We start from the raw sequence: 13749 nt of genomic DNA, 5'->3' as shown, positions 1-13749 counted from the left end.
ATGAGACTTTTATTATGATGGAATTAAGGGTGATTTTCATCTAAATTTCGGAATTATCCGACATTCGGTATTACCCGAATACACCCTATTAAAGGAAAAAAATTACCTACACACCTGACTAAAGCGTTTCGACTCATAGCGTAGCAGGCGACAGTGGGGTATTTTGTATATACATATACCATAATAGGGATAAAGTTCAATGTATAAATCTTATTTTGGCATATACAATTTAACCTTAAAATATTTGCATTAGTGCCACTTGCACCATTCAGCTAACCCGGGGTTAACCATTTCAACCTGGAGTTATCATGGTTACACGAACAATTTGACAGTGAGTTAGTGAGATGGCGCAAGTGGCCCATAGGTATCCCTAAAAAAATTGTACAGTAAAAGCTTAGACAGTTAGACAACCTAAAAAAATGGTGTACCTAACACCATTTTTTTAGGATGCCTAACTGATACGGGGTTTAAATTTATGCAACCGGAAAAACGCTAACATGAAGAGGGGCAAAGTATTTGAATTTAATTACCAATATGTTATAAATGTCGATCTAGAATTGCCATTTAAATGTCATTTACAGGTTGGTGGGTCTTTCATGAGCGTAACACGCTTACACACTCACATTTCCCAAAGTAGGCGGGTTCCATTATTCAATACCAGCCTTAATTTAGATTTTAAGAAGGCTCATATCCATGCATTACCGCGAGTTCCCGAGTTCGTTATCACTCCACCCACGACTATCATCAAGCTTAGTTAATTTACATGCTAGTCGGAGAGCGGTCTCAAACAGTCACACATTATATTGACCACTAAGTATCACGCGACGTGGTCCCCGCGCCGAACATTTTCGAATTGTTTTGAGAAAAAAATGCTTTCCATATTAATAATTAGTGCATTATTTAGCGCAGCCAAATGCGCAAGCTACCAACGAGACGACAGTAGCTATTCAACTTATTCAACCCCCTCCAATTTGTACGACGAATATGGACAGAGAAATTTAAATTTCGGAGATGACATAGCGGGGGTGCCGGGTGGTACCAGGTACCCTAATTCTTACCTAGACTCCTCCTCCTCCGGTTACAATGGTGTGCTCCAAGGGCCGAACAATAATTTGTACCCCGGATACAGCACCCCGCGGTATGCACCAGGTTATGATAACTACGGTCAAAGCTACGGTCAAAACTATGGGCCAAGTTACGGACAAAATTACGGGCAAAACTACGGTCAGGGCTACGGTCAGAGCTATGGTCAGCAAGGATTCAGTTCCTATGAGTTTCCATTTGTGAGGAACAATAGAGATTATTGCATAAATAGAGCGCCGCAGACCGGCATCTGGGTGGAGCGCCTGATGGGCATGTGGTACGGCGTCGAGCTGGTGCAGCACCTGGCCGGGGACACCCGGGTCGACTACGGGAGGACTTGTATTGTCATACACATTTCGGAGCCTAAAGACAGGGTAAGTCATCATTTGTACCTACTTGTTATCACAGTTTAATGACAACTTTTATACACAAGGTAATAACTTTTTAAGTATTTCGTTTTAATCCGATTATTAATTAATATAAAACTTACAAAAGAGTTATTTATTCCATTATTATGGTTAAAGAGGTATTTCCCATTGGACATATGAGTAGGTATTACGTATCATTTTATATTTGAAAATTATTTTTGTTATATTTGAAAAAAAAACATGGTTGAAATGTAATGTTGTGATATATTTTAATAATTGCCTCAAAAAGCCCTTTTCTACACACGATAAGTTTCTGAATTTTTTTCCCATAATATAATAGAAATAATAAAATGACTCAGCACTCCTAAGGGAGGAGGAATTGCGGGTCATACATTTTGTTTTCACCTCTATTTACGTGTGCCAAACAGCTAAACTGTGCATAAATTTGCGGTTTTTATTTGCAAGTTGGACCTTAAAAGCTCTTTATAGTGAAGACTAGCGACCCGCCCCGGCTTCGCACGGATTACATAAAACTTTAACAAATTATACACCTAAACCTTCCTCAATCACTATACATGTACTATTGTTCTGTGTTAAAGCACTAACATTATGGACGCTTCGGGCCTTCGGCCCTACGCGGAGCTCGGCCTTCGGCCTTCGCATTTAGACACTTGTATAACATGTAGAGTATAGAGTAGTACGTGAAAACTGCATAGAAACCCTTCAGTATTTTTTGAGTTTATCGCAAACACAAACGAATATATACACACAAACAGACACGGGGGACTTGATTGAAGGTGTAGTGAGTTAAGTCATGTTTATAAATAAATAGGCAAATGCTATTCAAAGTGTTAAATGAACTCTACTATTAAATAAGTAATATACCTAGTAGAAGCGACGCCTCGTGTTTCGCATTAGCTAAAGAGAAGTGGAATATTCCCAACAAATGTTTATTACCGCACTATACGTAAAAATACCTAGCGCAATTGATTACTATTATTTACTGGGTACCTCCAAAAATATTAGCCCTTTTAATAAATGTAGCACGTCTGACTTTAGGTCAAATAAGTCCCAGTGACCACGAATTATAAAACAAAACCAACTGTGAATCGCAATTCGCAACATACACAAGTCGACTTGCGGCGAAATAGGGTAACAATGACAATTAGAATTCATTCACATCTTGATCACGCGAGCCGCTTTATTGCTTTGCACTGTAGACTTGAGAAAGACTCGGCGACCACATCCCGTTTCTCAAAATCAGATTAATTTATAAAATTTCAAGCTCAGTAAATAATTATTTAGAATAATAAATAATAATAACAATTAATCAGATACATATTCCTTCTAAGATAAAAATCTTATATTAAACCCCAAACGTGATTTAAAAAAAAACACCATATTAATACGTTAATCCGCGATAAAAAAATATCAAATGGCATAAATACACAAAAATAAGAAATGAAGTACTATGCTAATGTTGTCACCCACCCACCGCGAAAACAAACACGCAAATAAATACCTAACAAAAAGTCAAAACTCGACAAGGGTTTCGTTTCTCCACGAGGTATTATGAGGGAATGCTGGAGATGTTGACCGATTCAATAAATAAAAAAAAAGCAATAAAACAATGACGATTTTAAAATATAACCATACTTATATTCTAAATGAGTAGGTTTATATATTCTGAGTCATAGTTCATAGTCAAGCGCTGCGTCATTGGATGTAGTTGAAAGCCGCATTTTCAAGAGTTCCGTAGGAGTTTCAGAACCCTCATAGTTTCCTTTCTGTCTGTCCGTCCGTTTGTTTATATGGCTGGAACGAGCCAAACTATCTTAAAATGGGCAAGCCAGTGTGAATTGGGGTCAATAGCCATTTGTAGGTAAATATTAATTTACTGATACAGTCATAGTAATGAGACAGTCAGGTGAGACCAGTCATAGTAATTTTACGCGGCGAAATAAAAAGGCCCGGGGTACTTCTACATCTATTAAAGCGTCGTAGGGTCAAATGATAACATCAAATTGAGAGACGCAGGCGCGCGCGCTTCGACTGTCAGTTGAGCCGCGATCGACGGAGTTCAACCAGATACATATGTTCGCGTACGCTAAAACTTATAAAACAATCAACTGATTGTACACCTTTATAGTAATAACCGAGTGAATGATAAACGGTGATAGTGGAAACAAAATGAATGTTACTGTGGCTCTACAGTTAGCTTTATTATTTTTTAATGTCGTGTTTATATTAGGGAATGAAACAAATGAATTTGTTGTTACTTGTCATAACGAACACTTTTATGACGATTTAGACATAAGTGAAATATTAGGCAAGTGGTACGTGGTGGAAGTGTACATGCATTTATCGCGACAAGGAGTTTACGTCGTGAACAAGTGTCCCGTGGTCACTATACTGAGGGTAGGTACAGTCTTGCCGCGATTGCTTTAGAAAACTTGAAAATATGGCTAGGTAAGTATATATATGCAAAATTGCATAGATACTTTATGAATGGATTCATTTATAAAGTGGCCATGCAATTTTGCGGCTGGGTGTAGCGTAGGTTCCTTTCCATAATTTCCGTTTGGAATGTAATAATATTATACAGCTTTAAGTTCTAGCCAAGTCGGCAGTGACCCTTCCAATGTAGCCGATGGTCCCGGGTTCAAGTCCCGGCAAGGGCATTTATATGAGTGATGAACTCAGATATTTGTCCTTGAGTCAGGGGGTATTTTCTATGTACATAAGTGTGTATTTATCTATATACGTTTGGACATATATCGACGCCTAGTATACCCATTAGTTTGGGGCTAGGACGTTCTGTGTAAAATTGTCCTCAAATATTTATTTACTTATTTTAATTATGGCACACATATATAAATCTTCCCACATTTATATTACGATAAAATTGTCTTTTTTAGAATGCTTTATTGTTAAAAAATCTATGATATAATAATTTGATAATACCTACTCACCTAGGTACTTAGGCGATTTATAGTGCGGTACTTAATTAATAAAATAAATCAAGATAGTAAAACACAGTTACAGGAACTTAATTGGATTATACCTACTGAAAGTTTGTATTAATCTCATAAAATATCCGCACAATAGAGTTTCTATATTCACGTATTTATTTATCAACTGTTGTTGCTGGTCTAGTGGGTTGTGACCCTGCCTACCGGTAAGGGCATTTATTTATGTGACAAAACAGATATTTGATCCTGGGTCATGTTGTTTTTCTATGTATTTAAGTATTTACCTGGTGTGGCCTGCAATATGAGCAAACAATTTAACTGTAAGCTTTACTCCTCATACTGACCAACATTTGTTCAGCAACTTTTAAAAATAACTTGTGGTTTGGTTTTTAATACACTTTAAAGTTTATTCTAAGACGCAATGTATTGCGAATTTTGTTATGTTTAAGGCGTGACAAGCAACGTCAATCACATTGATATGGCGTGGCGATGGCGTCCATTGAAGATAATACATATTTATTTTGTATGAAAAATAGGGAGTCTAATTACTTTATAATTTTTAAAAGATGTTGAACAAAAGTGTCACCATTTGAGGATTACAATATATGTTTAAATTATTTGCTCGTGTTACAAGCCACACCCGGTATATCCACAACACAAGCCTTCTTGAGCTTACCGTGGGGCTTAGTAAATTTTTGTATAAAATAATACTTGTTTATTTATTACTTATTTATTAAACGTAACTCCTTATAATTACCGCGCGGGAAGATCGCGCCGCCGCGCCGCCGCGAGCCGATACGTGCCTGTTCCGGGTGCGTCATCCGGCTGATTTGGCTAATCAACTCCCTGCTTCCGATCCGATGCGCATTTATTTGCTCCACACCACGGGGCTTCCCTCTTCTGCGGTTAAAGACAGGTTATTACAGTTTAAAAGTATTTTTTTAGTTGTTTGGAAGTCGGATATTGTTTAGGTAGCTAAAGCGCTTCAACCTCTATCTACATCAGAAAAATAACCTTTCCAAACAGGAGAAGTGAAAAATCAATTGGTTTTCTTCTTGATAACGGCTTCTTTCTTTTTATCATAAATTACATCACTTGAAAGGATATTTTTGGTTACCTACCTACCTACTGGTTTTTATCCTGTATATACGAGTGTATTCTCGAAAAAGACAAAATAATGATTCTACAATAAAGTTATATTCCTCTTTTCGCCCCCCTACTTAAGTATTTTATACGATTACAATTGTGATATAATGGAGAGCTTTTCAGTCGAGTATCGTGTTTAGGCCACGGAGCTTGCTGAGTGGCCTAAGTAAGTTACGAGATTAAAAAGCTTGATTGTATTGTTTTTTTCCAAGTTCATTACCATAAAGCTTTTTTTACTATAAATTAATTTACCAAAATTAGCAAAGTATCTCAGTAGATAAAAGACATCAACAAGCTTCTCTTTTGTTCTATCTTTTGGTTTTGTCCTCTTTGTGATTGGTCAAATTAATTATAGTTCTCTAAAGTGTTTCGTAATGAAGTCATTATAGTTGAGTCGGGAGCCCATAGTGAAGAGTATGCGATTAAAGCTTGGTACGTATATGAAGTTTATTATTACGTAAGTAGGTTTACTTATCATTTGTTACAAAAATCTTATGTAATAAATAATATAGGTAATGCGATTGTTTACGTTCTGTGTAAGTCTAAGATTTATGTGGTCCTTATGGTCTCTTATAAAGGATATTGATAACAATTAATTTTGAGGACATAGACCGAATGTAAGGTCAGGACCTTTACTCCTACGCGAGTTGCCTGAGTCACGAATGGCATTGAGGAGGTTAACTAGCTAACCTACTTTATCTCCGTGATCCCGCGCCGTTAGCACTCATGCGCTTAACTACATTGATTGCACCATAAGTGCTTTGAGGAAACAAAAGGACTTACTTGAAAGAAACGTGGATATGCACTTTGGAATTAAGTAAGGTATGGTAAGGAGGTACTTACGTAGCTCATTTCTAAATACATACCTAACTAAGTCGATTTGCTGAGCTTCTTGTTAATGGATTACACTTGTCATTTAGAACATAATATTATTTAAATTTAGTCACGGAAAACATAAGTACCTATAATTTATTTATTAAATAAGTTTATACTTACCTTAAACTTTAAATAGCCATAATGTGATTTATTGCCAAAATTATCACTTAAACAGCGAAAATACAATGGAAATTAACTTTTTATATTTATTTAAGTTAACTTCTTAACTAGGTAGGTACTTAAATACGTAGTAGTTGGTATTAGGTATTTAGAATGTGTAGGTATTAATGAATAATAAGTAGTTCCAGGCTACCATAAAAAAGCTAAACAAGTAATTTTTTTAATTGCGCGATCTATCGAGCCAATATTTGGTCTGATTCCGGGCGACTGTCACCTTCATGTTGCAGTCGATTAGTCTTACATGATGCCGCTCGTTGTGCGCGACGGCTGGTGATCGATCGTCTTAAGCCGTCATTGTCATTACTGACTAACTATATAGGTACCACTTAGCAATGGTTGACGTACCTATTAATATATTAATCTTAGTGTTACAGTGTGAGAACAAAAAAAAGTTGACTACGAACGCTGTAAAGTAGGTCTCGAAACGTTGGGATGTATTTTAAATTCATTAGTAGCGATATACGATGTACAAATTGCAGAACATTCCCAAAAAGCGGAAACGTTCTCGAGAATGTTCTCAGAACATTCCTGCAACATGGAAATTATTGTTTAAACAAGAGAATATACTTGAAATAAAGTTTAAATAGGCATAACTTAAAACTAAATGTTATTATGCATATATTACTGTCTATTACAGTTAGCTATTTTGTTGATGTGATAAATTTACCAATAAGTTGCTTAAATTCTCACTTTATATCAGAGAACATTTCGACTTTCGACAAATTTTTCCGAAATTTTTTTTTAGTTTCATTAGAATCTAGAGGCCTCTATCTCCCGCCATGCCAAATCTCAGCGCGCTCGGACCAACTTGAAAAAATAAAAAATAAAAAGTCGGCCATTTTGTTTTTTTTTAATGCAGTTTGTTTTGTCTCGGGGCCCTCTATGACATTTGGTCGAGCACCCCCCACCTATCACGCACCGTTTAAAAGTTGCCATACAAAATAAAAGTAGCCAGTTTACCCGCAATTGTAGCATTTTTCCAAAAAAAAATTTTTCATAGGTATCTAGGGGACCCCGAGATTCCGTGACCAAAATTTCAGCGCGCTAGGACAAAATTCAAAAAGTTTAAAAAAAAAGTCGGCCATATTGAAAAAAAATGGCGGCGTCAAAAACTGCCAGGGTCTCTCTATGACATTTGGCCGAGCACCCCCCACCTAAGTCTGACCGTTTGGCCGGGCCGTCATACATTTTTCTGACCGGAAGCGGACGACCAAAAGTCGGAATTTTCTGGGGGTAAGGACTACACCTAAACTATCGTGAATATTCATGGTATAAACTACGATAAATAAATAAATTCTCGTTCTCGAGAACATTCTCAGAAGTTACCGAGAATTTCTCATGTGGAAAGTTTCGCAACTTTGGAAAGTTCTCGTGCGTGCATTGCTAGATATACCTAATCCGTTAAACATATTTTCACAGAGACAAAAACTAAAACTTTAAAAAGTAGGCTTACGCAAAATTAGGGATTCCGTGCCAACATACAACTAAGATTGTCTAAGATTACCATATCAATAGATATTACATGCGCCCAAAATACATATTACAATACACAGACTAAAGTACTTTTAACGTCTCATGGAATGTATTTATATACTGCAAGTACCTACTATATATTCTTGAAAAACATGTGTGGAAGCCTATTTCACTTTACATAGGTAAGTACATATTTATGAAAACATATTTGGACGATGGAGGACGTACGTAAATCCGGCTGCACACATGCAGCCTATTTCATAGCAGTATAGGTACACACACAGACCCTGCGGGCTTCCTTGAAAACATAGTGATGGGTTAAGTACCGTGGCAAACCGTGACCGTTTTCACACCTTTGTTTATTAAGTACAACTGCTATCTAATGTAACCGAAACAGTTGGAGGCAATTCATAAAGCGATAGTGGAGTCACGATCCTCAGTAACGGGGGAGCGATTAAGAAGAAGACAACAGCTATTTCGAACAAATGCGATTTTAACGTAGGAAAATTGATTGCAGATCCATTCACATAGGCAGCTGCATCACGTGGAGGCGCTGAACGCGCAGTTCCGCCAAATGTACCGGCACCTGCGGCTCGTGTGGGACGAGGAGGGGCAGACCGTGGAGTACGCGCTCTACTTCAACAACAACTCCGCTGGCTACTGGCAGGCCTTCGGCGGACAAAATGGTAACTACTCATAGTCTAATAAAACATGGTCTTCTCTTCCCAGAATGACACAAGCCTACGTCACAATAACATGGTGGCTATATATAGCGCTATCGCATATTATCATATAGCGCTGTCGCATGATGACGTAGGCTTGTGTCAGACAGGTGACCTAGAAAAGACGGGAAGAGAGTACCAGGCGGAGTATATTACGAGTATTATACCATGTATTAACTACTGTTGTGTTTATTGAAATGCTGTGCTCTGAAATGTTACTGAAGCTTATTCCATCGCGGCCGTAATGCGTGTTTATTAATTTTAAGATTGTATTTAAATAATTTGGGTCACTAAAATTTCGACCAAGACCAAGATTTTGATAGCCCACGCAGTGCAAGTGTTATTATAAACGTCAAACTTCTATGGAATGTTGACGTAATAACAATGAAATTGCACTGCGTGGGCTATCAAAATTGTTCCAGACTTTCCTTGATTAACTCTAACCACCTGAAAAAAAAACTATTCTCACTTCATTTTCATTCAATACGTATCATGATTAAGTATTATAATTTTTCAAATTTTCTGCGCATATAAAAGGTGTTACATTGTTACATTGATCCCTAATTTGGAGCACGGGCGTCCAATCCGTAGTGAATATATTGTTTTTTTAATTACTTTTTTCAATATGCTCGGCAAAAGAGGCGATTGCAATATACAACTAAGGGAAAATCAGCATGTCTTTTCCTCACACTGATCGATCACACTGAATAATTAAGGTGTCGCAGTGAAATAGCCTTACTTAACCTATTAAATATAATCATACGGCAGTGCAATTTATATCTGTATCATGTTATCGACCGAACCTTTATTAAAATACAATAAATGTAAGTTTATTAGGCATTTACGCTTAGGCCGTAGGCGAATGATTTCGACCAATATGGAATTATTTATTATGAAAAACCTTTTCAACAGTTTATAGAAAATATTTAGTAGGTAAGGTAAACGTACTGGAGATTGACGCGGTCCCGGAACACGTCATCTTGAAACTTTAGTGATTGTCAATAGCGGTGACAGCAAGGTGTCATCTATTGGGCATTATTAGCATGTCGAGCACTAGTACGTTTACCTTACTTATACCTAATAAATGTACTGCAAGCAAGTGTAGATTATATTACTATAGGTAGAGCTAGTGCAAAGTATGATAGTGATTAATAGAAATTTTATAGGTTGATATGAGATAATGTTACTCTCACAAACATATTGGTACCTAATTCAGTCATTCCCTATTGTTTACGGTCTGTCATGTCAATTTTCGATCACGCCGTGTTTGTGAATTAATCAGTAAATTTTGCGATGTTTTGTTAATCAGTAATTAGGTCACTGTCTGTAAACGCAAGAACAAAGCAAATGTTTATAAATGTTGATGCTTGTAAATTATAGGTACCTACACCCGTGTTTTTTTACTCCGTTATTCTAGAGCGTGCTATCCTGAATTACCTGAGCTTAAATTAAGTTAATTTCTCAAAGACATCGGTATTTTAATTACATTTAATTTTGAAGATAATCAATTAATCAAGTACAGTCACCTGCAATAAATATGTTACTCTTTGACGGCCGCAAAAATATGTGACACGCTCTTATAGCTCTACTTACATTAAGATCGTGCCAGATATTATTGCGGCCTTTGTTGTGTAACATATTATTGCAGGGGACTGTACTAAATTAAAAAATTGCTGAATACAAATGCTTTTGATAACATGACATATTATGTCTGTGTTACAACAAGCTACATGTGGGGCATTCCACGAGACTGTCGCTTACATAACGCAATTCTTCTAATTTTCCAGAAGTATTAGAAGTTCTAATACTTCTGGAAATGCTGAGTAAGCGATATTGGGTCAGGTAATATTTCATGACTTGGCTAACAAATTGGCAGTACATTCTCGAGATTCACGTATTTTATTGAGGTAGCTGCCATACAAGGCAAAAGCGTTATGTGAGCGACAGTCTCGTGGAATGCCCCATGTGACTATTTTGTATGATAAAAAATCCTAATTTACGAAAGTTAACCATGCCCTTTAGTTTCCTTAAATTAAACTTTTTATTTGCAGGTTCATTGAGCCAGCGCAGCACATACCGTCAGTTCACCGGCACTGTCCAAGTGCTGAAGGCAGTAAACGACCACCTGGTCCTGAACTTTTGTCAAGAGGGCACGAACGGGCAGCCGGCCGAGCTGTACTCCGTGCTGTTCTCGCGCGACCCGCTCAGCATGACCCGCTGGGAGGTGGAGTCGGTGCACAGCCTCCTCCAGAACAAGAACCTCTCGGTGGCTTCCAGGAGGATGGTGTGCGGCAACGGCGCTCAAGCGCCCGCCTACAGCGTTCTCCTCTCCTTCTTGACCTGCTTATTTGCGTACATTGTGTGTTCGTCGTAACGGATGTGCCAGTCATATGATATATCAAAGTTAAGAATTTTAATGTATTTATTCTATACATACATATGATATATTTACAAACATCCTTTTAGCTCAAAAAAGGGTTTGTTAAAGACTCCGATTACATACATAATATATTTCTACCTTAACGTTTTTATTTTTACTAGTTACTGTATGTAACTTCTTCATTGAATTCTAGGAGTATAAATTCGTCAATTGCTATAAGCAAATTTTTTTTTATGATAGATTAAATAAAAGTATCGAAAAATAATTACTAAGTTGGAATGTAGGTATAGGCTACCTACTTCTAATCTTTTAAAAATCGAGGAGCACATGCAAAGCTATTTAAAAGACTGTTATTTCAACGTCATAGCGTTCAATATTGCTTGGTCAAAATATATCTCGCACGTGTGGGTTGGTGGGTATCTAAGTACGAAGCCAAATGCCAGTTCAGTGTCCCCCTCACGTAGTCGATGACGTCATCTCCGCCCCCTGGGAGGCACAGGGCAGTAGGAGTGAGGTGAATTCACTTGTGTAGAATATATCTTTAGGTATTACCTTGGTAATTAGTAATAGGAATTGGAATATAAGCAGCAAAGGCTTGTAACACAGTATGTATTATGTACTAGGGAAGTAGGGCAAGCAGAGGATCTGTCCGCAGCTTGATGTTTGGTTAGATTATAAAATTTATAAATTTAGGGCACTCGGACTCTAGTTCTGCTGGGCATTTTCTGCAAATCGACATCCACTGTGCCTATGTTACGCACTCGGACTCGGACTGATGCGCGGCCGCTAACGGTCAATTTATAGCCAACTATAGAAAAGTAGGGTATCGTCTTGGGTCGTCCCATTCGTTTTTCGTCAAGTTCTTAAATTAGTCCTATTCTGCTTTCGTCACTCATTCTACATTCGTCACAATCGTCGGTGTCTTTCAATGTAGAATGAGTGACAAAAGCAGAATAGGACTAATTTAAGAACTTGACGAAAAACTAATGGGACGACCCAAGACGATACCAAAAGTAGAATGTCGATTTTATCCACTTGGCTCCATTATTCATATTTTTCATTATATAGTTCAGGAGTACCCAAATGTTTTGTAGCACGATTCTCATATTCGCGAATTTTTTTGCGAATACATTGTAAATATGTAAAGATAACTGGCGAAGCATACCTACCTACTTGTCAGTTCGCGACGCCCCTGTAACGACGCCGCAATACCACAGGCGTCCCGACTCACAAGTTCGGGGCAGATACTAGCTTTACCATCCCCGGAATGGTGAACTAACTAGGAAGGGTGTTAATGTACACACATGTTGCAGTAAATAGACTACTACTTTATTGCAATTTATTAGTACAAATAATATATTGAATTATTGACTCATAATACGGAACATGTTAATTGATTTATATATTTCCAACATGGCAAGGATAAACCTGGTTAGGTACCTATCTAGTCACAGTTCCCAGGCAGTAATTTGACGATGTTCTTGGGATCAGAATAAATAATATTATCTTGGCTATCAAATGTGATCCCAAATACATTGCGTATGTAGGCTATTTCCTCTAGAGTATGGTTATTTTTATTCGTAGCATAAATGGAATGGTTGCTGCAAAAGTGGGCATGTCCTGTGTTATCCAACGCTGCTCCGCGGAAAAGTTTGATCTCGGAGTAAAGGTGGCGTTCGTTTTCCTTCGAGCCCGCTTTGATCCGGTAGAGACCCCTGTCGGTTGTAATAAACTGATCACCTTCTTTGTCTATAAGATATTGATAAATTTTGTCTTTTATGTGATGTGGATGCACTTGGCCTGCTTCAGTTCCATTTTTCTTGTATACGTACAGTTTTTGAGACGGAAAATCAATGAAGTAAAGATGTTTGTAAAAGAACATGTACCAAATATTATGACCGCTGACAACATTCTCAAGACTCTCGTTGTTATGTTTCAGGTTATATTTGTAAATGCCCTTGCTGCCGCCCAGGTAGACGTGGTGGTTGTCCTCGTCCACAGCTGACGCGAACCCATTGAGGACCCCTTTTATCGCCGTCATATTTTTCTCACCCTTTTTTATGTAGCCGATTTCAAATGTGTCTTCTTCATTTTTTCCAACGTTGTAGCTGAAGAAGATTTTGTGTTCATGTTTGTACATAGACAACTGGTAGGGCCGGTTGATTCCGGTGGCTAAAACGTCTTTCTTGTGAATCTTGCCACGCACGGACACTGTTTTACATTTTAATTTGTGCTCTTCTGCCGTAACTATGGCCACGAGAGCGGCAAGCAGGAATAGTTTCATTGTGCAAGCGCGAGAAGAGTGATGGTGTCTGTTGAGGCACTGGCGGCGGCTGGGGGCCGCGGCTGCTGGCGCCGCTGCTATCGGCGCGGTACCGGCTCACGTTCGCTAGATAACAGTTATTACATTACCTATGGACATATGGTATTGGGGGGCGTAACTTTTTATATTATCAGGTGGGTATTGTAATACAGAGGAAAATATAACATAAAAATATTAAGTTACTAGGTACTTCCTACTACTACCTACTTATTAAACTTGAAATTAC

General features: G+C 37.8%; 2 protein-coding genes across 2 annotated transcripts; one reads left to right on the top strand and one right to left on the bottom strand.

Moving 5' to 3' along the window:
* Positions 1-681: 681 nt before the first annotated feature.
* On the top strand, positions 682-11337 carry LOC134679450 (uncharacterized). Its single transcript, XM_063538363.1, has 3 exons — positions 682-1457; positions 8616-8784; positions 10872-11337. Exons 1-3 carry the CDS (start codon positions 870-872, stop codon positions 11192-11194), a joined length of 1080 nt encoding a protein of 359 aa, XP_063394433.1. The 5' UTR covers positions 682-869; the 3' UTR covers positions 11195-11337.
* A 1207-nt stretch (positions 11338-12544) lies between these two features.
* On the bottom strand, positions 12545-13579 carry LOC134679348 (ommochrome-binding protein-like). Its single transcript, XM_063538250.1, has one exon. It carries the CDS (start codon positions 13482-13484, stop codon positions 12645-12647), a length of 840 nt encoding a protein of 279 aa, XP_063394320.1. The 5' UTR covers positions 13485-13579; the 3' UTR covers positions 12545-12644.
* Positions 13580-13749: the final 170 nt, after the last annotated feature.

This window comes from Cydia fagiglandana, chromosome Z, assembly GCF_963556715.1.
Source record: "Cydia fagiglandana chromosome Z, ilCydFagi1.1, whole genome shotgun sequence".
Classification (NCBI taxonomy): Eukaryota; Metazoa; Arthropoda; class Insecta; order Lepidoptera; family Tortricidae; genus Cydia; species Cydia fagiglandana.
The sequence above is the reverse complement of the archived record's forward strand: the minus strand, read 5'-3'. Positions and strand labels throughout refer to the sequence as shown.

Coding starts and splice junctions, on each gene's coding strand:
- LOC134679348 (XM_063538250.1), bottom strand. CDS start 13,484: ATGAAACTATTCCTGCTTGCCGCTCTCGTGGCCATAGTTACGGCAGAA.
- LOC134679450 (XM_063538363.1), top strand. CDS start 870: ATGCTTTCCATATTAATAATTAGTGCATTATTTAGCGCAGCCAAATGC. Junction 1,458..8,615: donor TTTCGGAGCCTAAAGACAGG/GTAAGTCATCAT, acceptor AATTGATTGCAG/ATCCATTCACATAGGCAGCT. Junction 8,785..10,871: donor GGCCTTCGGCGGACAAAATG/GTAACTACTCAT, acceptor TTTTATTTGCAG/GTTCATTGAGCCAGCGCAGC.